The 25,364-nt window shown below is 51.4% G+C and overlaps 1 protein-coding gene and 1 long non-coding RNA gene across 2 annotated transcripts; one reads left to right on the top strand and one right to left on the bottom strand.

Annotated features, from left to right (window-relative positions):
• The first annotated feature begins 7,297 nt into the window (after positions 1-7,297).
• On the top strand, positions 7,298-8,675 carry LOC112901457. Its single transcript, XR_003230303.1, has 2 exons — positions 7,298-8,129; positions 8,214-8,675. It is a non-coding gene; the product is annotated as an uncharacterized LOC112901457 (long non-coding RNA).
• On the bottom strand, positions 8,523-15,035 carry LOC112901456 (plasma membrane ATPase-like). The gene is given in 16 exon segments (XM_025970383.1): positions 8,523-9,198; positions 9,293-9,475; positions 9,560-9,733; positions 9,830-9,990; positions 10,078-10,159; positions 10,241-10,273; positions 10,376-10,614; positions 10,688-10,852; positions 10,942-11,086; positions 11,173-11,277; positions 11,387-12,168; positions 12,171-12,216; positions 12,218-12,271; positions 13,102-13,338; positions 13,441-13,560; positions 14,810-15,035. Coding segments are annotated over 16 exon segments (2,853 nt in total). The 5' UTR covers positions 14,852-15,035; the 3' UTR covers positions 8,523-8,913.
• Between the last annotated feature and the right edge of the window lie 10,329 nt (positions 15,036-25,364).

The raw sequence follows: 25,364 nt of genomic DNA, 5'->3' as shown, positions 1-25,364 counted from the left end.
GCGCGCGCGCGGGCCACCCCCGACGTCGCCGTCCGGCCGCCGGCCTGCTCTCGCTGCACGAGCGCGCCGGCCGGCCGGACGTACCCTCCCCGCCCGTGCGCCTGCGCTTCGTGGTGGGGGTCGGCCCGGCGAGCGAGCGAGCGAACAGTCGCGGATCGCTCGAGACGCGCAGGTCCAGGCCTGGCCACGAGGCGGCCGGTACCGCGTGCTTTGGATCCGCCTGCGCGCGCGCGCACGCACGCGTGTACCGGCCTGCGGCGCTGCCGCCCGGGGGTGGGGACTGCCTGCCCGGCCGCGCGCCCGCGTCGCAGACCGGCCAAGCGGCTTGACGGGGCGGCGGGCGGGCGACCTAGGCTAGCTAGCCGCGTAGGCGTAGGGGCATCTGCGGGGCTGAGGCTGAGGTTATCTTGTACGCCGCCGGGGTGTCGGGCCACCGCGCGTCGCCGTCGACACGACCGCGCTGATCCTGATCGCGCGCGAGCCCGGCGCCCGCCCACCGTAGCATCAACGATGGATGCCGCCAAGCCCAAGACGTCAATCGCCCGGTTGCCACTTGGGGAGGCTAATTGAATGTGCTCAATCAATCGGAGTTATTACTGCTTACTTAATTATGGCCAGATTCTCTGGACAAGTATATATGCCCGGCTTGGGCATGGGTTGGGACTTGGGAGTATAGGGCTACACTCATGCAGCGCATCTGCCCATCGCGTTCACTACCTAAAGTTGCATCAGAAACTACTACACGTACACTTCACATTTTAGGAAAAAGGAAGATATGTGTCTAGTGTTTATAGTTTCTTGTGCTAGATTTGAATCTTCGACTAATAATCTGGGTGCTCCTGGTTTTCTTGGTTAATTAACTACGGAATGCATGTAATCTTAATTCTTAAAATATATTGGCCCAGCGTCTCGAAGATGCTACTAGTATGAGCGTGTGTGTTTGCGCTGGACGTGTTTTCGTCAAAAGAGAAAAGAAAAGAAAATGTGTCAATTGTTCCGGGCAGCTGCTGGTATGATTTCCCGTTAGCATGTACCTATCCTATCTGCACGGCCACGAACAAGCTAGCTAGTACAACAACTCTTTGCAGCTTGCACTGTTTGACCAGACCGGATGAACAGTGCTCCAACTCGGCCTGCTCTTGTAGGAGCGTCGAGTCGAAGTCGAACGTCAGAGTCGGCCCGGCGGCCGTCGTTGTTGGCGCACAAATATTTTTTTATATTATTACTAGCCGGCTTTACCCCAGCCAGGGCAGGCATGCAGAGCGGCTTTTTTGCGCGAGATGCAGCAGCAGCATCGTGCATGCATGCGTATGGGCCCTGCCGCTCAACTCGACACACGTCACTTTGTTTTGGGCCACGACTGTGGCTCATGTCACCAGACCCGGCGTTGTGGAAGGCCCGGCCCCGTGGTCCACGGACGCCGGGGATCCTCTGCGCCCGCCCACCAGCAACCCTCATAAGTTTACATCGGGGACATGTTTCCCACCTGCCAACTTTAAATGTCACCGTGAATTTTGAATGGTAAGACTTTTTGAATGGGTGACGTGTAACCGACAATGCTTAAACACATTAGTTTTTCTTAACAAGACTATATATGGACATATACCGCTTTATCACCAATCACATCAGATGCCCTTACTTATTATTATAGAAGGGATAATAAAATATCACCCAGCATCATGTACCATCTTTTAACATAATCCCTACGCACTAGATGAAATACATAAATTGCACTAAAAGAAAACATAGCTTAAAACCAGAATTTTCTATTTGCCAACACCTATGTTTGTTGTTCAAACTTGAAATTTATTCAAGTGATACATCAAAAATGCAAGCTACACCCTACATGCATGTTCCCTAGTAGTAAATATGGCGATGGTTGACGCAGACGATCCGAGTAGCCGCAAACCACCGTACAAAGTGCAGTGGGATGAAAAACCACGTGTGCTTGTCTATGGAGAGGGCGTACGGGCGCCTGCCTCTGGATGCGTAGGTAAATCGCAGCAGGTAACAGTGAGTGATCCGACGGACAAGATCCAATCCGGGGCCCACGGCCCAGCTTTGTCGTCGTTGCCGTTGGTTAATCCACCCATTCATAGTACTACTGCTCCAGTGTCAATAAAAAGGTAAATAGTCAAAATAAATAGTGACTTTTCTTAATCTACTATTCGATCGGTTGCCTACCTGTCTGTTGCACATGTCGCGGCTATTTGCATTGGTTATTTCGGCTCACAGTTGAAGATGTGTCCCAAGACAAAGCTATCCTAGTTTACTACTTTTGGATCAAGGAAGATGAGATGATCATACCACCAGATACTCTCTTTATTTCGCTATATTTGTCTATGGTATTGCCACTTCTGTTCAGAAATGATTGTGAACACCTTGTGATGATGACCATTTAAGGGACTTTAAATGCAAAGTACTGTGTCTAAAAGAAAAAAAAATATGACCAACACGTATACTTATATAGAGTACTTAAGGTGGGTTTACTTTTTTTTTCTCAAAAAAAAATGGTTCATACACTGCTCCTTTTGTTTATGTTTTGGTCACCTTTCCTGCATGCGCAATGGTAAGCTAGTGCTGACAGATATAAGTAGTAACTTCTTAGCACTTTTTTCCCCGAAATCAATAATTGCGTGGATAATGGTGCTTAATGAGACAAGGAATCCAAGGACCATTTGTTCAACATGGTGTGCAGACACGCATTTATTCTCCATGACGAAAACAAAAAAAAGGCACTCATCTATCGTCGACCTATAAACATTTGTCAAACAAATGGACTCCAAATTGCTAAGGCGTATGAATTTTGTTCATGTTGTTCAGAGGCTTCCTAAGATGGATTCTCCTTAGGTGTAATAATTCAAAGCTAAATTAATCCAGTGCGACAGCTAGCAGGGATGGCTATGAGTTTGACTTTGTGTTTTCGCAATTTTGGTGTGGGCAACATGTGTTGTGAAAAAAGTTACATGTTGTGGGAGCTCTCCTTTTGTTTTGTTTTCCTCAATTCTCTCGTCCTGGGTCAAAGAAAAAAGGAAAAAGAAACTCAAATTTTTATTTTGGAGTTTCAGACATAACCGCGCTAAACCCAATAATGCATCATGTCACCTTGTTCATGACATGGCCGTACGAGGTAATCCTCAGATTAACTCACCTCTAGCTAGTAGTAATAATGCTCTTGTGGCAATTAATTAATTAACCCTTTTTATTACAGCGTTGTTATTAGCGAAAGTCCCTTTTGTAATGTAGCGGGCGCATGAGACAAACTCTAGCAACCAAACTCTGATCGGGACGGGCAGATTTGCATATAATACAGTGCTGCAAGCGAAACCCTACCACTAAGCTCTGGTTCGGACAGAGAGAGCCGCTAGCTGCGCATGCATGCAGCTAGCTGCAGCTGCTCCATCTCTGAACCTGATGCGATGAAGGAAAAGTCAGGGCAGAACAGTGTCGATGGTCACTTCACTCCGATCGAATCTGGATGCGACTGTGGGTGGAAAGGAAATGGATCCGGCGATGGATATGATCCCCGGCCTCACCTCGTAGCTCGCACACGCCTTTGATGGAACTTTGGTCTGATCCGCTGGGTCCATGCGTGCAGGCATGGAGCTTTAGCATGTGTGGCAGCAAGGCCGGGGTCGGCCGTCCTGTCCTGTCATCCCAATAATTTGTTCGGGCAGCTTTTGAGCGAGCGAGGTAGGGGACCGCCCGAGATCGATCGGCCGATCGAGAGTACCATCACTCTTTTACTCGCTTTCACCGGTACACACATGTGAACAATCAAGCACGTACGCAGAACAAGCTAGCGGTCGGTTTGCCAAAAGAGATCAGAATACAGCTAGGAAGCCTGAACTGAACAGTGTCATGGACCGAACAGAAGCACTGGTCGCCACTGAACACAAGGTAAATACTCACTACTGAATCAGGGCAGCAGGACATTGCCAAAGGTCGAGGAGTCTCGAGTCTACATGCGTGTCAGTTATTGTGCCATTTCTGATTTCTGCTCGAAAATTAGATAGCAAAGCGAGCTTAGGAAGACAGGAAGTTCGAATTGATCTGAAGGAATGAAGCAAGCTGCAGGTCGTAGCTAGCAGTCGCGAGACATGTACATGAAGGGCTCGTAAAACCCATTTAACTCGATCGGCCGGGTCTATCTTATCGGTCGCCGGCCCCGTTGCTGATGCCTGCGCTGCGCACATGCGGTACACGCACCTACCGCCGTCGTCAACTGGCCCTGCACGCGCACGTACGCCCCAGGCATCTCCCTGCCGGCCGGCGAGATACACCAGGCCTGCTTGGCACAGCACACATCTCTCCTCTCAGGCCGGGCCCTAGCTAGCTACAGGCCCCGGACAAGACATTCTAGCGCGCGCGGCCTGGCCGCGGCGACAGACGGTTGGTTGGTGCGCAGGGTCGGCCGAGAGCACACGATCGAAAGGCTAGAAAAGCTACATACTGCCCCGCACGACCGCACCTGGATCTGAAGAACAGTCGTGGCAGCAAAGGTGTAGACCTCGAGCCGTAGCTAAGCATGCACGCCGGCCGGCGACTGGTTGCGTCGAGCGCCCTGGCCCTGGTGATCGATACGGCCGTCGAGTACACGGGCATGTGGTGTGTCTCTTTCACTACAAGGCCCATCCATGCATCCATCCCACCACGCCCGCACGGCCTGGCGCGCAGCGTCCAGGGCACAAGCCGGTGGCCACATCTCCCCCGGAAAAAGGAAGGAGCGGCCGGGGGCCGGCCGCGAGCGGGGGCCGAGGCCACCAGGACCTAGGATCAGAAACGGGCCATGCCCGTCCAGCTGAGGGGCCGGCCGGGCACTCAGACACTGTACTTGGCCGGCAACAGTGCCGCTTGCCAGCATCTATCGATCGATCTCCATCAGAGTTAGCGGCCTGTACGGCGCTCGTACGAGCCGATTAATGGAGCATTGTCCAGTAGATCCCGGGGATTCGCTCGCCCTGTGCTAAATAATCGCCGCTGTACTTGATTACTGGAGGATCAGATCACGCTGTCAGTGACCAAGTGTGCCATGGATGGATTGCTCGATCAGGAACACTGTGCCTGATAAAAGCAAGCCCCCTGACACTGCATCTGACAACACTGTGCGACTGACATTGGGTGTTCTTGACATTTGCCAGCTTCAGAAAAGCAGACTAATGCCGCGCGCGAGATGGACGCGGCAAGAGACCGATCATTTTTGGCCCGGATTAAGTCCTTGCTGCTGGCAATCAAAAGGTCGCTCGACTGTTACTAGTTCTGGACTTGGCTTCAGAGTTGCGATCGATCGACAATGAGCTCTTTACAATTAAACCTATCGGAACAAATCTATGGGTAGCATTGATAGATAGGGAAGCGAAGCAGCCGTCGTCAACCTCGCTTTCGAAACGAGAAGTTGCAACGCTAGCTACAGGGAGCCGGACAGGAGAGTCACATGCAGCAGACGTCGTGGTTGCTGGCGGCCGGGCCGGGTCGTCACACAAAAAATGCTGCGATCGCGATCGGTGGTTCTGCAGTAGTATTGCAAGCTAGAGCTGGCGATGCAGACAGCAACACCTCCGATCCGATCCTTGCCACATTGAACTGATGCACCGACTTGGAAATGCGCATGCCGCTCGGTTTGTTTCTGAAGATAGCGCTTCTTTTTTTTTTTGAGCTTGAAAAAAATAGTGCTTCTAGTACACGGACGGGGAGGCAAAATTGCTGGGCCTCCAGGCCCCGGTAAGAAGAAGATGGTAGCGGGCCAGCCAAACTTTGCTTGGACGACGAAGAATTCAGTAGCCGGCCGTTTTCGAACATTTGACAAATGTTTTCATGACGGCCCATAAAAGTTAGGGCCCGTGTTTTCATGGCACCGCACAGTCTGGGCCGTCTTGCTGTCCAACGCCCTACACTGCTTTTGCAGAGCCCATCCTGCTTTCCTTTAGCAAAATGGCCCATCTTAGACTACCATCTCAGTTTCTCCTCTTCCTGGCGCCTCCAAGGGTAGGGAAAAAAACAAAACATTAGAGAAACTCCAGAAGACAAGGAAAAAAAAAAGAGAAATAAAATCTCCATGATAACAGGAGCAAGAAAGCTGAAAGCAATCCGAATCCGGCTTTCGGGACCGCAGGCAAGGGTTCGGGCTTGCCCTTTATTCCAAGCCAAGCTCTGTCGTCAGAATCGACGCCAATTTGTCGCAGGCATCATCTTTTTTTGAAATAGGTCGCAGGCATCATCTACCTCTGAAAGCTCTGAACCACTGCCCGCCCAGTACAAGCTTTCGCCATCGCTTCCACTCCGAGTCCCACTTGCCCTCATTCCCCCAACGAAACGGAGGATCTTGTCATCCTTTCCCTGCAGAATTCTGCAGCCAGTGCACTTGCCCGCCGGACCAATCAATCAATCAGAGTTGTAGTCTATACTCCTCATAATGCAGCTTCCTGCTTCCCTTCGAATCATCGTCTAGCTAGCTGGCTAGCAGCCTCGACTTTTGGATGCTGCCTGCGACGGCGAGGCGATGGGGATGCCATGCCAGATGCGCGTCTCCTACCTCCACCTACATGAGATTGGGAAAGCTATCTTATCCCGCGCACGGGCTCAGCTCCGCCTGTCCCCTCTTTTAAGCTCCTCCAGTCGATCATGGGCCCCCCTCGGATCTGAATAATGCAGACATGGTGATCGGGCACCGTTCCGTTCAGGTTCAGGTTCAGCAGCAACACCGGCGCGCACAGCGACACGATCTCTTCCCCCTTTTAAAATTTGGCGAGAAAAGGCCAGATTCACGAGCACCAAAGAATTGGCTGGAGTCGGTTGCAAGGCCAGCAGGCAGCGGCAAAGCATACATGGCCAATTATGCTCCAACTGAATAAAGGTTGTTCCTGCAACGAGTGAGGGTGGATCGTCTGCATTTGGAGCCTCTTCTTTAGCCATTCAGAGCGCCGGCCGGCCTTGCATTGTCCGATTCGTTACCTGTCCTTGGTAGAATGTCGACATGTACAGCACACGGCACGAACATATCCGTGTTGATCATATGTACTTGTACCTCAGCGCTGAGACGATTCCACAAAGCCAACGGCATGAGATAGATGCGCCCGGCCGGAAAGTGACTGAAGCTGAAGAACCGTAGGGGATGCCTTGGCTGCACCCTTATCGTCTACTACGTGCTTAGCCATACCAACAGTGCGAGAGAAAAGAACAGTATGCGATACGCCCGGGCGACGGGTGGAGAAAATGACCGGGGCTGAACAGTATGAGATGCCCGCGCTGCACTGACGCCGTGCGCTGCAACCCAGCCGAAGCGGATCCCTATCCTGCTAGCTCAGTTCCGCGCGAAAGCAAAGCGACCGATGCCTACCTACTTGCCTACACTACACGAGTTCAGGTTCATCCAAAGGCAACGGAACAAGAGCGCGGCCCGATCGGCAGATGATGAAGCTAGGGACAGGCGAGCATGGCCCTGGACAAGGGAGAGAGATGAGATAGAGCAAGCGATGTCACTGAATTATGATGCCTACCGTACCCTACCCGCCGAGCACTTTGGATGGACGAGCGCCGCCGGCCCATCGGAGCGCGCGTCCGCGTAGGACGCAACTGCAGCTGCAGCAGGAATCACCCGCTTTTTTCTTTCTCTCGCTGGAGGGCGGCGATGCCCCGCCCGGCGGCCAGCGCCAACGGCCACTGCTGGCAGGGACAGGACGGCCAGCGACGCGCACTACCGGTGGTGCGCAGGCGACGGGGGCGGATCGCGACCGGGATAAGCCTCGCGTGGAGCCGTGAGGTGCTGTGTGTCATGTGACTATGTGAGCCTTGCCTTGCCGCCCCCGTCCTCCTGCCGTGAGTGGCCCGGCGGCGATAGATCGGTCGCCGGATCGGACGTCGCGTGCCTCTCAGCCGGCGCCGGCGCGACCTATGCGGCCGTGCCGGGACGGCGCGCGCTGCGTCTGCCCCACGCCTCGCGCTTTTCCGTACGTGTCCTTTTTCTCTCTCCCCGTCGTGACTGTAACCGGCTTGTGGTTCAGTGCGTTTGGGCAGGCGGAAAGAGAAAGGGAAATTGCAGGCGAACACTATTCCTCTGCATCGCTTTGCCCGGTCGCGATTGGAATTGTGCAGTCCTCGTGTAGGCGTACAGAATCTCTGAATACAATTTGGTGTGTGAGGAACCTTTCAAAACCTCCTTTTCCTTTACAACGCATGCATGCCCTTGTCCATATTATTCCTCTCCTTTTTTGCAGACTCATCAAGATACAGAGCCTGTTGATTTCTTGCTACATTATCATTGCTCCGGGGATTATTTCCTTGGTATTGGCCTGCGCTTTTGCAAGTGCGAGCCGAGTAAAAAGCGCCCCAGCTTTTTACGCGGTGAAAACTGAAAAGGAGTTGCAGCACCAGTAGACAGGGACAAGACGTTAGCCAAAAGGCAGATGATCCACAAAGAAGCTAAACCTACCAGATTAGAACTCAGAGCCATGCTGTTTGCGGTAACCGTGTGTATGGCTCAAAAGGGAGAAGGGAAGAACAAGACAGCATAAACTCTTGCAATGTGGCAGAAAATTTGTTGCATTATTTCTCCGTCTCGCATTCCGCGAGACCACCGGGCTAGTTAGGGGAAAACGCAAGTAAAACGATTACAACACGCGCACACTCCATCCACTAGTGAAAAGAAAGCGAAAAGGAGAGGAAAAAAAAGAGAGAGAAAAAGAAGCTCCCTAGCAAGACGGAGCACACAACCATACCATCATATAGCATTATCTGGTGTTGGTGGTATAGCGCTTTACAACTAGGGCTGCTCTCGGTCAGATCAGCCACACGGTTTTTTCTTTTTGTTTTGGTTTGGTTCCAATTCATCACCGAAAAATTCCTGTAGTAATCAGATGACTCCGTTCGCGATACGGGGCAAAGAAAGGTTTCGTCGACATCCCGGCGGTGCCGGCCTCACACCGTGTAGTTCTGCTGGATGGTGTCGATGTCCAGGCCCTTGAGCTTCACCACCGACTCCACGTGGCCCTTGAGCGTGGTCAGCTCCCGCAGCCTCGCGATCTCAGCTCGTCTCTTGGCCTGCTCCGCGATCTCGGACAGCTCGCGGTAGCTGCTCTTGTCCTGGAACAGCGTGTTGGAGGCCACCTCCGGCGGCTGGAGGCCGTGGAGGGTCCTCTGGGCGGTGGCCCACTGCGCCTCCCTCTCTTCCCGCCCGTAATCCTTCTTGGTGGTGAAGGCGGTCTGCACAACAGAATTCCGTCAGCAAACCCGCTTCAGAAAATCATAGTTATTACATCTGTCTACCTATCCAACGGCAGGAGAAGTGGTTCGGTACCTTGTTCTCGAGGAGGTTGTCCCAGGCCCTGCCGCTGAGCACGAAGCGGATGAAGAACTTGAACAGGTCGAGAGGGAAGTAGAACACGATGCTGTACAGCCACACGACACCGGCCCAGCCCCAGCCGATACCCTTGATCCTGGCGAAGCCCCAGTTGGCGTACACGGCCAGGAAGGTCGCAACCTGCACCAACAAGACAGGCTCAGATTAGGCATGTGCTGTTGCGTTAATTTTCAGGTAGTTCGGAGGCAGCCAGCTGGTACTTACAAGTTGAGCGAGCAGGAAAGCGGTGACCAGGAGCAGACCAGGGCGCTCCACGAACGACCAGCTACGGGAGCGGGTGACGAAGATCAGAGCCTGGCTCACAATACTGACTTGGAGGTACAGTGCAGACATCATCTCGTGCTCGCTGTCCCTGATTGACCTCACACCGAATTTCTCCTGCACAACGGCACCATAGTGAGAAAAGACTTCAGACATGAATGTTCATACAGAGTGAGTTAAATCTGTAATACTGAATAAGGTTTGAGAACCAACCGTGAAGAAGTCGGTCTTGTGCATGGCCCAGAAGAAAATGACAGTCATCAGAGCAAGGTAGCTTCCGAGGACAATGCCGGTAGCAAAGATTTCCTTCAGCTTCCAGCTGTCAGGCAGGGGAGACGGCTTAACTCTGTCCTTAGAGATGGTCATGATGGTACCTGCATTATTGTTTTGGACAATTAGAATTGATGCTTATACTAGAACTGTACTGTTTGAAATACTACTTGGAAAACAAGAAGACATACCGTCATTAAGAATAGCGATGATAAGGACCATGAAGGGCGAGAAATCGTATTTCCAGATCAAAGCAATGAGCATAAACCCAAGCTGCAAAACAAAATTTATCTTAGGTTGCAGAGAAAGGAAGCCTTATATTTCAGTTGAATTTTTTGTGTCTCATGTACATACCACAATACGGATGGTGATCGAGACAGCGTAAATCTGGTGATTCAGAAGATGAGGCAGAGAAAAGAGTCAGAATGCAGATCATATGCAAGCTACAAAGAAAAGGAACAAAAAAAACATGCCTAGAAAAGAACTTACAGTGTAGTTCTTCATCCTCTGGAAGATGCATCTGCTGGTGAGGACAGCGCTGATAATGACGCTAAGACCCGGCTCAGTAAGTACTATATCAGAAGCACTCCTTGCAGCATCAGTAGCATCAGCGACAGCAATACCAATGTCAGCCTTTTTAAGAGCTGGGGCATCGTTGACACCATCTCCAGTCATACCAACGATGTGCTTCTTCTCTTGCAATCTCTTCACAATCTCGTACTTGTGTTCTGCATAAGAGAAACAACGTCAGCAAAAGATACCTTGCATAACAAGTAAATAATATTTAGGTATTTGGCGCACCAGGGAAGACTCCGGCAAAACCATCAGCCTTCTCAATGAGCTCATCGACAGGAAGTGCTTCAAGAGTAGAGTCCTTGTTTTGGCCGAGCAATGAGGAGGAAGGGTACATGTTGGTACCCATGCCAAGCCTCCTTCCAGTCTCCTTACCAATAGCAAGCTGGTCACCTGAAGTACAAAAGAAGTCCAAATTAAGCACTCGTGGAAATACTGGCCCAGTAGATTTCATGACCATTTGGTAGTAACAGGGTACATACCTGTGATCATCTTGACGTTAACACCAAGAACAAGAGCCTTGCGGATTGTCTCAGCACTGTCGTGCCTAGGGGGGTCAAACAGGGGCAACAAACCAACGAATTGCCATGGTCCACCAGCAGAGTCCTTTGATTTCTCAGGTATTTCCTGTGGTAAGATTACATTGGGTATAAGAATATGGCTCCCTGATCACTAAAACAAAAGGAACATGAAAAGATCACCAGCCAAGTTACCTGTCTGGCGACAGCAAGTGAACGAAGACCGCGCTCAGCATACTTGTCGATCATAGAGTGCACCTTCCTCCTCATATCCTCTCTGCAGTTGCAGAGGTCAAGAATCTGTTTGGGTTTCATCACAGTAACAATTAATTAGTCACTCTGAAAGAACAAAGTACAAATTGCAATACTTCCAATAAAAAAGAAACAATATTAGTTCACTATTCCTCACCTGCTCAGGAGCACCCTTGCTGACACGGTGCCAGTTGCCATCCGAATCAATGTACGTCAGAGCAGTCCTCTTGTCAACTGGGTTGAAGGGCAAGAAGTGCACCTCCCTGATACCAGCCCTGGCCTCCTTAGGATCAGCAAGCATGCCAACCATGGCAGCATCAATGGCATCCTGGTTCTCAGTCCTTGAAGCTCTTGCAGCCAACAGCAGCACATGGTCTTTGTCAACACCCTTGCAAAACACCTCGACGAGGTTCTTGTCAACGCTAAGCTTGTTGAGGGTGAGTGTGCCGGTCTTGTCACTGCAAAGCACATCCATACCAGCCATCTCCTCAATGGCAGTCATCCTCTTAGTGATGGCACCCTGCTGTGATAGCTTGTGGGAGCCGATGGCCATGGTGACTGACAGCACAGTAGGCATGGCAATTGGGATACCACCGATCAAAAGGACCAACAGGTTCTCAATTCCGCTGCGGTATGCACGGTGCTGGATCGGGAACATGACAATGATCTCGATAACAATACCGACTGCAATGGAGCAGATACAGAAGTTCCCAATGGCGGTGAGGACCTGCTGGAAGTGTCCGACCTGGTTGGTGCTGTCAACAAGATGAGCAGCCTTTCCGAAGAAGGTGTGCACTCCGGTGGCAATGACCACAGCCTCGATTTCACCCTGCTTGCATGTTGAGCCTGAAAAGACTTCATCGCCAGGGCCCTTGGTCACCGGGAGTGACTCTCCAGTAAGTGCAGACTGGTCAACCTTAAGAGGATCACCCTCAAGGAGACGAGCATCAGCAGGGACAATGTCACCGAGCTTGATGCTGATGATGTCACCAGGAACCAAGATTGCAGCCTCCTGCTCGCCCCATCGGCCATCTCTCAGCACCTACAACAGGTAACCAAAATCCAATGAGTTCAAATGAATAGTAAATCTTTTTTCAAACAATCAGCTACAAAGTTTACAATGAATACAGGTTATTTCAGGTTGTCACTATCTACATGACTGCATCATGGTACCTAACACATTTCAATGTGTATGACTCGCCACAACTTGGAAAAATAAATGCGAAGTATATATGACAGCAATGTGCGTCGGAGCGATGGCATGTTTTTTTTTAACAGATTTGAAAATACAGGAAAGAGACAGGCAGTATTGACACTCAAGTTGAGAACTCTGAGGCAGTTGACATGAATTGTGATGCCAATATATAAGTCCATGTGCAAGACAATAATACATCCCCCTACTCAGATACCTGCACATTATTCTACCATGGATAAGACTAAACCTACGTAAGAAAGAAACTGGAACTTGACTTCCCGTTGCACTGCAGGAAAAAAATGTAGGTTCAAATGAACGGTAAATGTTAAGTAAGGTGCACTAAACTATCCAAATTCTTTATGCCAAATAAACAGTATCCAATTGTGTTCCTATCGTTTCCTCAATAATGGAATATATGCCCACTCATGATGATGGCACATCCAATGGACCATTCAGAACTTAAGTTTTGGACGTGACATAGTTGAACCTTTTTCGGCCTAAAAGCTCACACAGAAAGATTCCTCCTTCCACTATACTGCAACTTGTCTACCAAAATATCATAGCCACCTTACTATGGAATAAATGCATGCGTTTTCTTTTCTTTTTTATTCTTTCAAATATGTTTTTTCTTCTAAAAGATATTTCTGATTTTGTTCGCTGCAGCCTGTTGTGCTCACCTTGGTCTTGGGGGCAAGGTTGGCCATGAGCGCAGCTGCGGCGTTGCCGGCGTTGTTCTCCTCAATGAAGGAGATGGTGGAGTTGATAACCAGGAGCACGATGATACCGACGAAGTCCTCCCAGTCCGGTGGCTTGCCGCCGCCGTTGGCCAGGGCAATGGCCATGATGGCAGCCATCTCCATGACCCAGGACAGCGGGTTCCACATGAACCCGAGGAACTTGAGAATCTTGCTCTCCTGCACCACGCGAGGCAACCAAAGTTGTTAGAATCACACATAGCACGCACATATATGGACTAGTCCAAAGGAAAACATGTGCAGATTTGATGTAGCCGTTACCTTCTTCTCCTCTAGCTTGTTGGGTCCGAAGATCTCGAGACGCTGCGCGCCCTCGTTGGAGGTCAGCCCCTCGCGGGTGCATTTCAGCTGCTCGAACACCTCCTCGATGGGGATGTTCTCCTGCAAACACGGACGCCATCACTGCGGTGAGCTCAAAGGTTCTTGGCAGTCACAGCCCGGACAGTCTAACAACACTCCATGCGTGGGGCCACTCTGTCATCGGGTACCAGCTAGAGCTGTTGGAACCTGACAAAGAAGAGCCCGAGGGACAGTACGGGGCCAATGATTGCCGACACTACGGGCGTCCGATCTCGATCAGAGGCCGCTGGCGCAGGGTGGCCGTGCCCGCCCCCCCGCTGCCGCTCCGCACTTTCCGTGGCCCCGCCCACGTGTGCCCCAGCGAAGCACGGGCCTGGAGATTCGTGCGGGGGTTGGTGCGCGTCCGTTTCCGGCGTGCAAGCCCGGGCGCGCGTGTGAACCCGGCCGGGGTGGACGGCGGAGCGAAAAAAGATGAGCAGGCGCGCCACTCGTCAGGTGGGCTGTGGCCGCTCCGCCGGGTCAACCACGAAAAAGCAACAGCTCAAAGGTGCACGGATTTTCTCTGAGCCGGCCGTTAGCGGGCTAATCTCGGCAGCATGATGCCCGTTGATTTGCGTGCCCCGTGCCAAGCATAATAAATACCTCTCGAGTTTTGACTTTACGTGCACCAATAGCCACCATTATTTTATTCGGTTACGAATAAGAAATTATTAACAGCAGGAATACATATATATGGTTAGTAAAACGTCCACAGGAAAGTAGTAGCTGGCAGAGCTGGAAATGAATTTAAATTTTGTCGTATTAAATACGGCGGATTAAAACAGCAATAAGTGAGTGAGCTAATTCATAGGTGGGTCTTTCTCTCTCCGGAGATGTATAGGTGGGCGGCGAGCTGTAAGCATTCAAACGAACAGCTCACATGACCAAAACACGGGGGGAACCTGGCCAAGGCCGCGCCCAGGTGGCTCTTCCCCTCGCCGGAAAGCCATGCGAGGGGACGGAGAGACATAAATCTTTGCATGAACACGAACAGGATTCCGGGATTCCCTTTTCGTGTGTGTTTTTTGGGTTGAAAAATCGTTACTATGTTTCTCAGTGAAATTAAACTGGTTTCGGAGTTGATGAACTTCTCCATGATTTCCTCCGGCAGCAGGGCGGAGGAGGAGGAACGGAGACCAAAAAAAAAAGTCAAAAGGAAAGTGACCGTCGCACATATGATTCAAGCAGAGCGCCAAGACTAGACTAGAGAGTAGCATGTAGAGTAACCCGGAATCAAGGCGCAAACAGGCGCTAGTAGCGATGGTAGCGGCAGCGAGCGATGATTCCTCACCAGATCGACCGCTTCATTCTTGATCTCCTCGAGCCCACCCATGGCGGACGGGTGCTGCCAGTCCGCGCCGAGCGCGCTGCTGCTGCCGGAACGGACGGAGGCCGAGCTCCGGCAGACGCTCGCTCTGGCTTTCTCGCTTCTCTCCTCTCGCGAGGGAGAAGGGGAGGGGAGGGAGGTGGTGGTAGACTGGTAGTGGCGGGCGGCGACGGGAACGGGAGGCGATGGGGGAGCCTATATGGCGCCTCGCCGCTTTATACCCGCGGCACACCCACCTCCCCCGCCCGCCGGTGGTGGGCCACCCCGAGCAGCCCTACCGCCCCGGGGGCGGGGCCACCGAGCCGCCAGGTGGGGCCCGGGCTCGCGTTCTCTGTTCGCGTGCCCCGTCGAGTTAGGCCGCCCCTTCAAAGAACCCCACGCCCGCCGCACCTGGCCCGTTCCCACCCGGGTGAGATCTAGCCTCCCCACAGCCCGGCCGGGTCCCGCCCGTCAGCGACGTGACGTAGCGCCCGCGCGGGTGGGCGTGGAAATTTCTCTCCTCCCGGTTTGACTCTCCGCGCGGGGGGTGTGGCCTGGCCTACGCCTCGGCGAAGGCCACTTGGTGGTGGGCCCGCGTCGTCACGGGATAACGGGGCGGGGGCTTCTTCTCGGGTCGGCGAATTTACGAGCCCCGGTGGCCGTGCTCGGATGGGGACGGAGATTCCCCCGCGGAGCCGCCGCGCCGTGCGATTCCGTTGGGCGGATAACGATCGTACGGCGCGCCTCGGGCGTCGACGACGCGAGGAGCGGTTGCCCGGCCGGCCGGCCGTTGGCTGGCGGCGACGCCTGCTGGCCTGGCTGGATCGATCGATCGGGGTGGAGCAACGAGGGGGCGGCTGGACAGGAGCAACAGCTCGTGCTGTGTCTGATCAGGCGTGCCGAGTTGTCAGCCGGAACGGACATGTGCAGCTGTTCACTGGAAATCCGGAAGGCCAGCAGAGAGTTTCGCCGTTCTATTGCCTATCCATCATCATGGATCGTGCATCCGTTGTCCGTTGAGGAGTGAAAGGAAGTTCAGAGTTTTTGGCAGCACGGGTGAATGGCTATGCAGCTTCTGAATTTGTGACGAGTTGGACAAGGAAGAAGCGGCCGCACATGGAGATGGCATGCAGCTGACAAGTGCCGCCGCGGCAGGTTCGAAGCGGCGAGCTCGCAGGTGAACGCAGCAGCGTCGGCAGCTTGCGGGGTGACGAACACGAATTAACAATCGCCGCAGGCACCAAAGGAAAAAAGGTCTCCCTCCTTCCTAGTTCCTACTGCTACACGGTTCTTAATCCCGTAGGTTTTCCTTGGCATACGGCCGTATCATCCGCTGTGGACGGGGCCGGCAATCATGCCTAAGCAGGTTCGTCTCCGGGTTCCAGAAAACCAACAGGTCGGCGACGGCAGCTTGAGATCTGAAAAAGGCGCGGCGCCATGTGTCCGTCGCCTTATCTTCACGGTTTTCACGAGAGATTCCGGTGCCCGTGATGGCAAGCAAGTGGCAATGCTGCCACTTCCACGCTGGCTAGCCTGCTTGCAGCTGCGTACAGGCCGTACAGAGAAACGGAGCTGCTCTTCGTCGTCTGCTACTCCTCCCTGCAAGGCTGCAACCTTGTTTCAACTTGTAATCCCAGGCACTAGATGGCAGTGTCTTTTCCTCGCGCCGTGCCCTTTGGCAGATGGGCCAAGGCCGGGGAATATCTTGTGCACCCAGTTCCGTACCACTTCGCATTGGGTTTGTACCGATGCTCTGTTCAACGAGGGAACGGATATGGACGTGTGGGACACCTGTGGCCTCGTCCAGATTTCGTTTGACCGGGCGGGCTCCTCTTGGGGCTCTCGCGCAGCCACCAAATTCTTCTTCGTGGAGTTCGGAACAAGTTCTTGCCGTCTTTGGAAATTGAGACGGATCCTTGGTCTCTTCTCGACTCGATCGAGGCAGGCCACGCACTCCGTTCCGTTCGTCACAGCCACGAACGGGGGCGGTTGCGGTGGCTCTTGGTGAGATGTGATGACTCGAACGGGTCACGCCCTGCCGACGTGGCCGCACGGGCCCTGGGCCCTGGCCCTGTCGGTCCCAGCAGCCAAAGCCGCCTTCTCCCCTGTTCTCTCTGCCTTGTGCAACTCGGTCAACGGGACCCCCCATGAGGGGAAGCTGGAAGCGCCCAACAATGCTGACGCCTGACAGCGTGCGCCGGTCACCCTGCCGCTCCCAATTTTCCTCGGCAATTCACATCACCATTGGCGCATGCAATTATGGGGCCATTACATACAGAGCATATTATAGAAAAACATTTCGTTTCACATGGAGCAATGGCCAGGCCTGATGGACTCTTCCCTTCGTTCCTTGGAGGTTCATTTTTTTCTGGTTGGAGCCCTGTGTTTCCTGCGTGATATGATCAGATCATGGGTGACAGGATGGTAGTGCAAGATAAAAGCTAGTACCATCGGATCCAAAAGAAGGCGACAATGTGGCTCCATCGACGAGTTCGGGTAATGGGTGCTGTTCTCGCGCGCACGCCGGTAATGCTTGTCCTTCTCACACAATAGGCAAATGTGGTCCAGCAGCAGCACGCTGGATTTTGCGTAGGCAGTGTGGTCCTTGATCGGATCACATTACCTTAAATTAGTACTAAAGTTCAATCAAGTGTTCTAAGTTAGACCGAAACTTTATCATGAAAGGTTGGTTTATCTAACTTGGACTGAAACTTTATCACGAGAAGATTGGTTTACCGAGTTTTACACCTCGATTGGAGCTTTGTCATGAAAGGACTGGCTTACTGCTGTTCAAACACTTCCAACAAACCTGAGTCCAACTGAGATTCACTGTTGCATTAAGCTGTCAACGAGACATAGGGTGGTACTAGCGATTTCAATCTTTGAAGAAAAATAATGAGTTTTAGGCAAAGACACTGCACTCTCAAGGTTGACCCTATTGTCGGTGCCACTGATTACTCTAATCATAACACGATGCGAGTCACAGCGTAGCATCATCTGCCTCCCAAATTGCAGTTGTTTAGCACAATCATTGCTCACCTTACCCCAGCCAATAAAAAGAAAACACAAAAAGGACTGATTTCGAGAATTATGCACCATTTTGTACTCACAAGACCAGTTCACTTGAGGGGGAAAAAAAATCATGCACCAGCATCCTTGAGGTCATAAAACAAGTGATTAAACTGAGCATTATGCCGAAGGTCAACTGTTTTCCCCAGCCACCCGTCCCATTTTCGCCCCTCTTTTTTATCCAATAATTGCGCACACGATGCCTGGTATTTTGCAGGTCGGACCTCGCCTGCCTAAGCTGAGGCGCGCGGCCGTCGTCTCCCCGTGCGGCCGTTTTCTGAGGCCGTGAAAGGGAGGTGGCCGCGAGCAGGAGCCAACCGATTTCGATACCCCCATTTCTTCAGGATCCTGAAGAGGCAAAGTGGAACTGCTCCTCCTCTGCTCTTCGGCTTCCCTTTTTGTTTTCGAGGTCTCCCAATGGCTTCGAAGACTCGGACGGCGATGGATGGATCTCCTTGTCACTTTCCTCCGGCTCTTTGGATCCGGGTGGCAGGTGCTCACGTCCATGATCTTGCAGCGGTCAATTTTACCCCTCCTGCAGCGAGGAAAGCCATCTTTTTTGAAGGGACGAGGAGACGGGTCCCTTCCCTTCCCTCCTTGGCAGGCAGGCAGGTCCAGGGTCCAGCTTCACGGCATTTCTCACGCGTTGAACGATTGGACAGCAGCAGCATCGCAGCTTAGGCGCAGACAATGCTTTCCTCTTTTGCCGTTTTCCACTTAATTACATTCCCTAGTTTCTGACGGCGATCTTTAATTTTCTTTTGGCTGGTGTCTCTTTTCGACAATTTTTTACTGCTACTTTTTTTTTATGGATAGTTTCTGACCGCTACTTTGTTCTTCACTTCTGGCAGTAAAGGCTTGCGCGCGCAGATGCAGTATTTGCAGTTTTTTATTTTGGTCAAGCCATGCGTGTAGCTGCATTGTTCTGACGTGCAATGGCCAATCTTGGCGTGTTTTTATATATGCACAAGTTTTGATTGTTGTCGCTCCGATACGATCCTGCCAACTCTTAAGATACATTCACAAATGGTACGCTGTGAACCTGAAAACCTTAGATTAGGCCATCGATGGCTGCAAAAAGGAGACGTACGGCTCTCACCGGTCAATTTTGTAGGGAAAGCTATCGATTGAATCCGGTCCAAATCTTGCGATCTCTTTCGTCTCATCTTTTATCATTTCCAGCTCCGTTCTTCCTTGGACTGGCCTCAAGGCTGCATATTTTGTTTTGCTAGCAACAGCTGATAGGGCCACCGGCCACGTGCTCCAGAAACGACCATCCGGTCCGGTCCATCAAGATGTTCATCAGAGCAGGCATGCCCAAGGTACATGTTCTAATCCGTATGCATGAACCATGCCGATCACACGATCATTTCGATATGATTGTTAACGCAGATTATAAAAAAAGATAACCTGAACTAGCCGCGTGGAGAAATCTGACTGCCTGGAGTTTTTTCTGCTCTTCATACTCGTACAGACACGCGCGGCGTCATGAACAAAAGATTTTGTTTTTGAGAACCTGAGAAGAACGACGGAAAGGTTTCAGAGTCTGCTCTTGGTCGCAGTTTGGAAGTCTTATTGGCAGTCGACATCTTAGTCCGTATTCCATCACGTTTCCTTGCGTCACCTTCTTGCATTGAGAGTCAGTAGTCAAGATGATGGGCGAGATACGTACGTCTTTCTGAAAGTTTTTGCGTTTTTCATTTGCGATCCAAAAATGTGGGCAGCGGCGAGGAAAACCGGCTACGTCCGCCGGGAACTGGAAAAAGGAGCTGTACATGTATGTCTCTTTTTTTCCAGACAAATTAATTCGATGAATGGGCTCAGAAATGCAGATTGGGCGGTGGAGAAAAATACTTATGCACTTGATGACCCTGAGGTACCATGATATCTGACAGACAAATGATAAAGATAAGCTGATCCGTTTGCTAGTCCAAACCTCTTAGTGACAGGCTTGCTTATCACATGAGCTGTGCCTGTGCTTCATTCGATTGGGGTATCTGTGGCCATATGCACGTACTATTTTATTTTCTAGTACATGCCGGCACTAACTAGCTAGATTCCGTTCTCTGATATAGTCGACCATTTCTTGGAACCAAATTTCTCTGAAAAAACTTTTATATGCAGGTAATATGGACGACAGATGAGTACATCAGTTTCGTCACATTTTGGATGATAGAGAAATTGGGGTTGAGGTGTCAAGGTCCAGGAAGGAGCCGTCATGTGCACAGAGACGTTGGACTCTCGGTGGGAAGATGCATGTAATCAGGCGGCCATCATCGGTGATCCACTGCGGCGGCTAATTGTTCGCCAACATGTTTCATGGCAGTGCACTCTCTGATATATTATAGAGTATTTTGTTGGACCAGGCACTTTAATCCTCCGAGGTAGTGTTTAAACCGCTTTTAAACAAAGCAGCACACCAAGATTTGAATTCAAAGGCATTTACGATTGAAAACCTAATCTTGTCTGAATGTTCAATGCCCAATCGAATCGCTCCACTTAGCCGATCGAGGTCAGAATACCTCCGGCTCACTGCTGCCGGAGCCTACAGAAAATTGCAGTCATCTGATCTGAAACCCGACCTGTTCCAGCGATTGAAATCACAGGCCGAGCTTGGCCGGTGGTCACCCGTACCCAGTCAACTTATCGGCATTAACAATGGATGGATCATTCAGTCACGGTGTGGATATCCGTGACCAAACCATTGGAATTACCAACTCGACCGATCCATCTCCGACAAGTTCTGGAGGCAGCAAAATCTACAGGCGACCCGGCATTGTTTAGTGCCGGATCGTATCATGGTAATGTTGAAAGGAGTGCACGGGGCGCAAGCAAGTTCACGGGATTGGGGGATCCCAGGACACGCAAGGCGCCCAGGATACCGTCACCGAGGCGGGGCAGACTAGCGCGCGCGCACGAGGCGGGCGGGTCAACCCGGGTGACGCCGGCATGCCGTCATGGGGGGAGTCTTCCTCCGCCGCCCTCCCATCGGAGTCGGAGGCACCGGCAGGTAGACCCCGCCTGGAGGAATTCGCTGGTCCACGTGCAAGTAGCTAGGAGCGAGGAGGAGCATCATATCGCGGTGTTCGGAGCTCAAATCTTGCAATGATTTAATGGCTCGCCGCTCTTTCCAAGATGTTGCCATGACGTCTAAGAAACCTCTCTCGCGCGAGCGCAGCTAGGAGGACTTTTCCATGCCGCTCTCACTCGTACGATCTAGCCCTTGGTACGCTGTGGTTTGTGACAAAGACTGCTGCTTCTCCTAAGGTTACATGGTTTAGCTGCATGCTTGAGAGTGCAGAACTCTGCAACAGACCACAGGTGGCTGCTTTCTGCTGCTAGAGAAATTCAGAACTCTGAAACTGTAGAACAGAGCTGCATGCAAAACTGAAAGCCTGAAACAATATGCTGCAGTTTCTTCAGGAATAGAGGTGCCAGGTAGACAGGCTGCATATGTAGTAGGATGGCAGCTAGATCATTATCCTCTTGCTTTCTCCCCTCTCCATGTCTGGCTTGACTGGTCGATGTGCCATGTTACGGTAACATGACATGGTCCCTGATCGATTAGGTGGTCGTCTAGTGACGATCATGGGACGCCGGCGGCAGCGAATCAACGCGTATACACACGCCCCTCTTGCGCTGCTGCTAACAGTGACCCTGCATGGACCATCTGTACTACGCCACTGACAATTAGGGAGCCAAACCGAAGGCCAATTGCGATTCATGATCATCACAACTAAATGTTACTGATTAATCCGCGTTAGCCAACACCAGGACGCACGCACGACGACAGTGACGCGAACGCGACTTACCTGTCCGACGGCGACTAGCATGGTTGGCCGACTACACAAGCAACGGTAGGTTACATCCTTTGGACGATGAAATTGGCGAACAATAATGTTCAGTTTGAAGAGCAGAAGCAACTGCTACATATATGCCCCTTTTCTACCACATCATCCATGTCGTCCTTCGTCAGTGCAAGGTTCGGAGAACTGTTTCGTAAGCTGCCCATATTCAGATATAAAGGCTACATTGGGAATCGGCTTATTTTATTGGAAATTATTGCCTTATGGCGCCACAAGGCTGTTTCAGCTTTGTAGCATGGCATCTGGGGAGCTGTTTATGGAGGGAATAGCCTTTTTGACGATTTAACAAGGCAGGAATGATCCTAACCTTTCTCTCTTCTTTCCTCAAAGATCCTTTCTTTCTTCGGCTGAAATCATGCTAGCCTTTCAGAGCAGGATCATTATATTTAGGTTGACCTCAACATAGCTCTTGCCCTCAGAACCAATCAAATAGCTAGTTTTAGCCCATCAGGGAAAAAAGAGGGACTCAATTATTAGTACTTGTTTTCTCGGAGGTCCATTTCCTGCGGTCGGTGGTTGACAGTTGACTCTCGCTTCAGCTGTAGTATGGTCCTTCAACTTGCTATTATTGCATAATCTGGCAAGTTTAACTAGGACATGTGGTTTAAGCATTAGATGAATCTATGTGGCTCCACTTGTCATACTATGTGAACATGGTATTTTTGTCAAAGTATGTATATTTGATACATGTTCAGGTAGAGAGGCCCCTGATAATACCTGCATTTTTATCAATCTTCTAGTACAGAGATAGTATAAGCTCAGATTTATATACAACGAAAATACTTGAGACGTCTGTATGCAATGATTCGTGGGCAGAGTTGACCTTCCAAGATGCCTCTTCACCCATGCTTCAGGCCGGCCACATGATTTGAGCTCCACATGGGCAACATGAGTTCGTTGCAACAGAGCAACGAAACTGGAATCCTACTATCAACAGGGAATAAAGAAAAGGAAAGCTAATAGATAAATGGAATCCTGGCAACCGTCGATTAGGTTGCAGATAATTTAACTAGATCCGTTACTGTCCAAACCCGTTTGTTTTTTTAACAAATTACGTGTCGGAGACATTTCACACAAGGCTATACTAGACCGAGTGTGAGATAATGCTGGATAAGATGGGAGACTAGAAAAGTATTCTTTTTTTTCTTTTTTTTTGCGAGGAGACTAGAAAGGTATTCAGCAAAGCAAAAGTTCAAACTTCTTCCGTGTCCGTCCAGGCCAAGCGTTCGGTAGAATTTGAAGGTGTGACGTGCATAAAAAACTCTGCACTACACCATATCGGTTTCAGAAGCTTTGTGATTACGCCGTCTGAGCGTGCTGGAAAGGTAGAGCCGGATTTAAACCAGCGCCAGCCTCAGTCGACATGAGACAAACAGATGCACGGACATTACGGCAGCCTGGTCAGGCTGTGCGTGTCCACTTGCATGCAGTCTGTCTGAGAGTGGGGCAAGAACAGAAGGAGAAGATCATTGCAGCTAGCAGCTAGGCGTGCCTTTGTTTATATAGCAAATAAATACCATCAAAGGCTTGGTTTAGTTTGGCTTTCTAAGTTCTAACTGCTGTTGTTAATTAGTCTGGATACTTTGGACCTTATTAGGCGCCGCAGCAACATCAGAATTCAGAACTCGTTGCCGTATGGCCGTGCAGTTTGAATAGGTTGCTTCTGGATCACTGCATCAGCATGGCCTTTTGACAATGGATCCAGCAAGCATGGTTGCTTTCCTGGGAGCATTTAAACCGATCCAATTTGTCATCCGGCAGTCTTCAGTGTACGTCACACCCTTTAATCCGGCAGCCTGCAGCCAATCCAAGTTCAGAGCGGGTGAAGGGTCCGAGAGACAAGAAAAGCAGCCATGCTGAACCTGCAGGCTGCTGCTGCAGCATATCAAATCCGGAGGCGGCCTTGATGAGGGCAATAAAGCACCGAGGCCTCCCCAATCCCCATCCATGATTCATGGCATTTCCTTATCAAGTTTGGAGGCGGCTCGAAATATCTGAACTTGCCTCTCCACTGAATTGAACACCAGATCATCTCACCAAATGGCAGCACAGGCATCAGATGCTTAGGTAAGCACGCACGACCAGTTGCAGAGAAGAAAAATACTCGCCATCTGCTCCGACTAACCCTACTCGCCGCAAGTGGCATCCTGATCTGGACGCCGGTGTGTTGTTTTTGTCTCCACCGTAACGTTGTGTGATTAGCTCAGCGTCACTGAATGAATCTCTCAGTTTGTTAATCGCTTGACGGCCCTATGTGTCGCTAGGTCAGGTACAGCAAAAACCCTCGCTCAGTGCCGGCCCAACTGATTGACTAAAAAAATAAAAATCTTCGGTACATGCATTGGCTTGCTTTACATCTTAGCGCCTGCTTTCAGTTACTGTACTTTACCCAAAGATAGATAGATAGAAAGATAGATAGATGTAATCATGTAACGCCACAAAGTCTCGACTGCTCTGATCATCTTCTCGCCCAGCGTTCCGAGCATTGCGTCACGCATGTCTGAATATCTGCACGCACGGACGCACCATGGAAATCTTCGAAGGCAGAGGAAAACAGGCGCTGGTACGTGCATGGCGGCTGGTATTTCCCCCTCCACGGATACGAAGCAAGCAATGCCCGCAGTCAACATTTCAATGATCGCAACGGTGCTCGTCGGCCGATCGGTCCGCTGATGACGCTGGGCGTGAAAAGTCGGGGTCGTCGCCGGGGAAATCTCGCGCTCGTGGGCCGAATTTTCCGAGGCGACGCCAAGCTGCCTGCGGCGAGTGACTTGACCAGGGGGGTGCAGCGCCGGCGACCGGCGTGGAGGCTTGCGGCGGCGGGAGCTCGTTTCAATGATGATTGGTCTGCTCGTTCGTGCAGAATAACGTCGCTGTGTTGACCGACCGACCGAGCACGCATGCTTTGACTGCCACCTGAGAATAAATGACAGCGGGTTCATGATACTACTGCACCGCCACAACAGAGTGCGAGCGCCTGGTGTTGGTGTGGCGTTCGGACACACACACACAAAACAAACAAACAAACAAACAAAAAAGCCTGGCCTTCCTTTCTTCTGCTAACCTGACGACGTATCAACTTTGCTCGGCCCGCAGGCCGTGCTCGGAACCCGCCGTTCGCGGCCACGAGCCCACTCGGCGTGAGCCCATCTGCTGCCAACTCTCTCAGCAATTCGGTTGGGCGGGATCCGTGAGCCTTCTTCTCCCAATAAGTGGGCTTTCGGGCCCGTCGGCCCAGCACCTTCTTGCCCGCGCGCCTCGATTTTCTTTTTTGGGGGTATATATAGCACAGACAAAATGAGAGAACGCCGGCCTGCACTACGGGAGAAGCCCACTTTAGCGAGTGTCCCACACACTGGGCAAAACAACAAAAGCGCTCGGCAAACGCTTTGCCGAGTGTTACACTCGGCAAAGAGGAAACGACAAAGAAAGGGTCGGCAAAGGCCTCTTTGCCGAGTGTTTTTTATCGGGCACTCAGCAAACACTTTGCCGAGCGTCTTATCCAGCACTCAGAAAAAAATAGACGTGACGGCGAAAGAAACGGTGACGGATATTTGCCGAGCGCCTGAGAAAAGCACTCGGCAAAGAGCGCCTGAGAACGCTTT

Source organism: Panicum hallii, chromosome 7, assembly GCF_002211085.1.
Source record: "Panicum hallii strain FIL2 chromosome 7, PHallii_v3.1, whole genome shotgun sequence".
Classification (NCBI taxonomy): Eukaryota; Viridiplantae; Streptophyta; class Magnoliopsida; order Poales; family Poaceae; genus Panicum; species Panicum hallii.
Note: the sequence above shows the minus strand (reverse complement) of the source record. Positions and strands in the feature narration are given on the sequence as shown.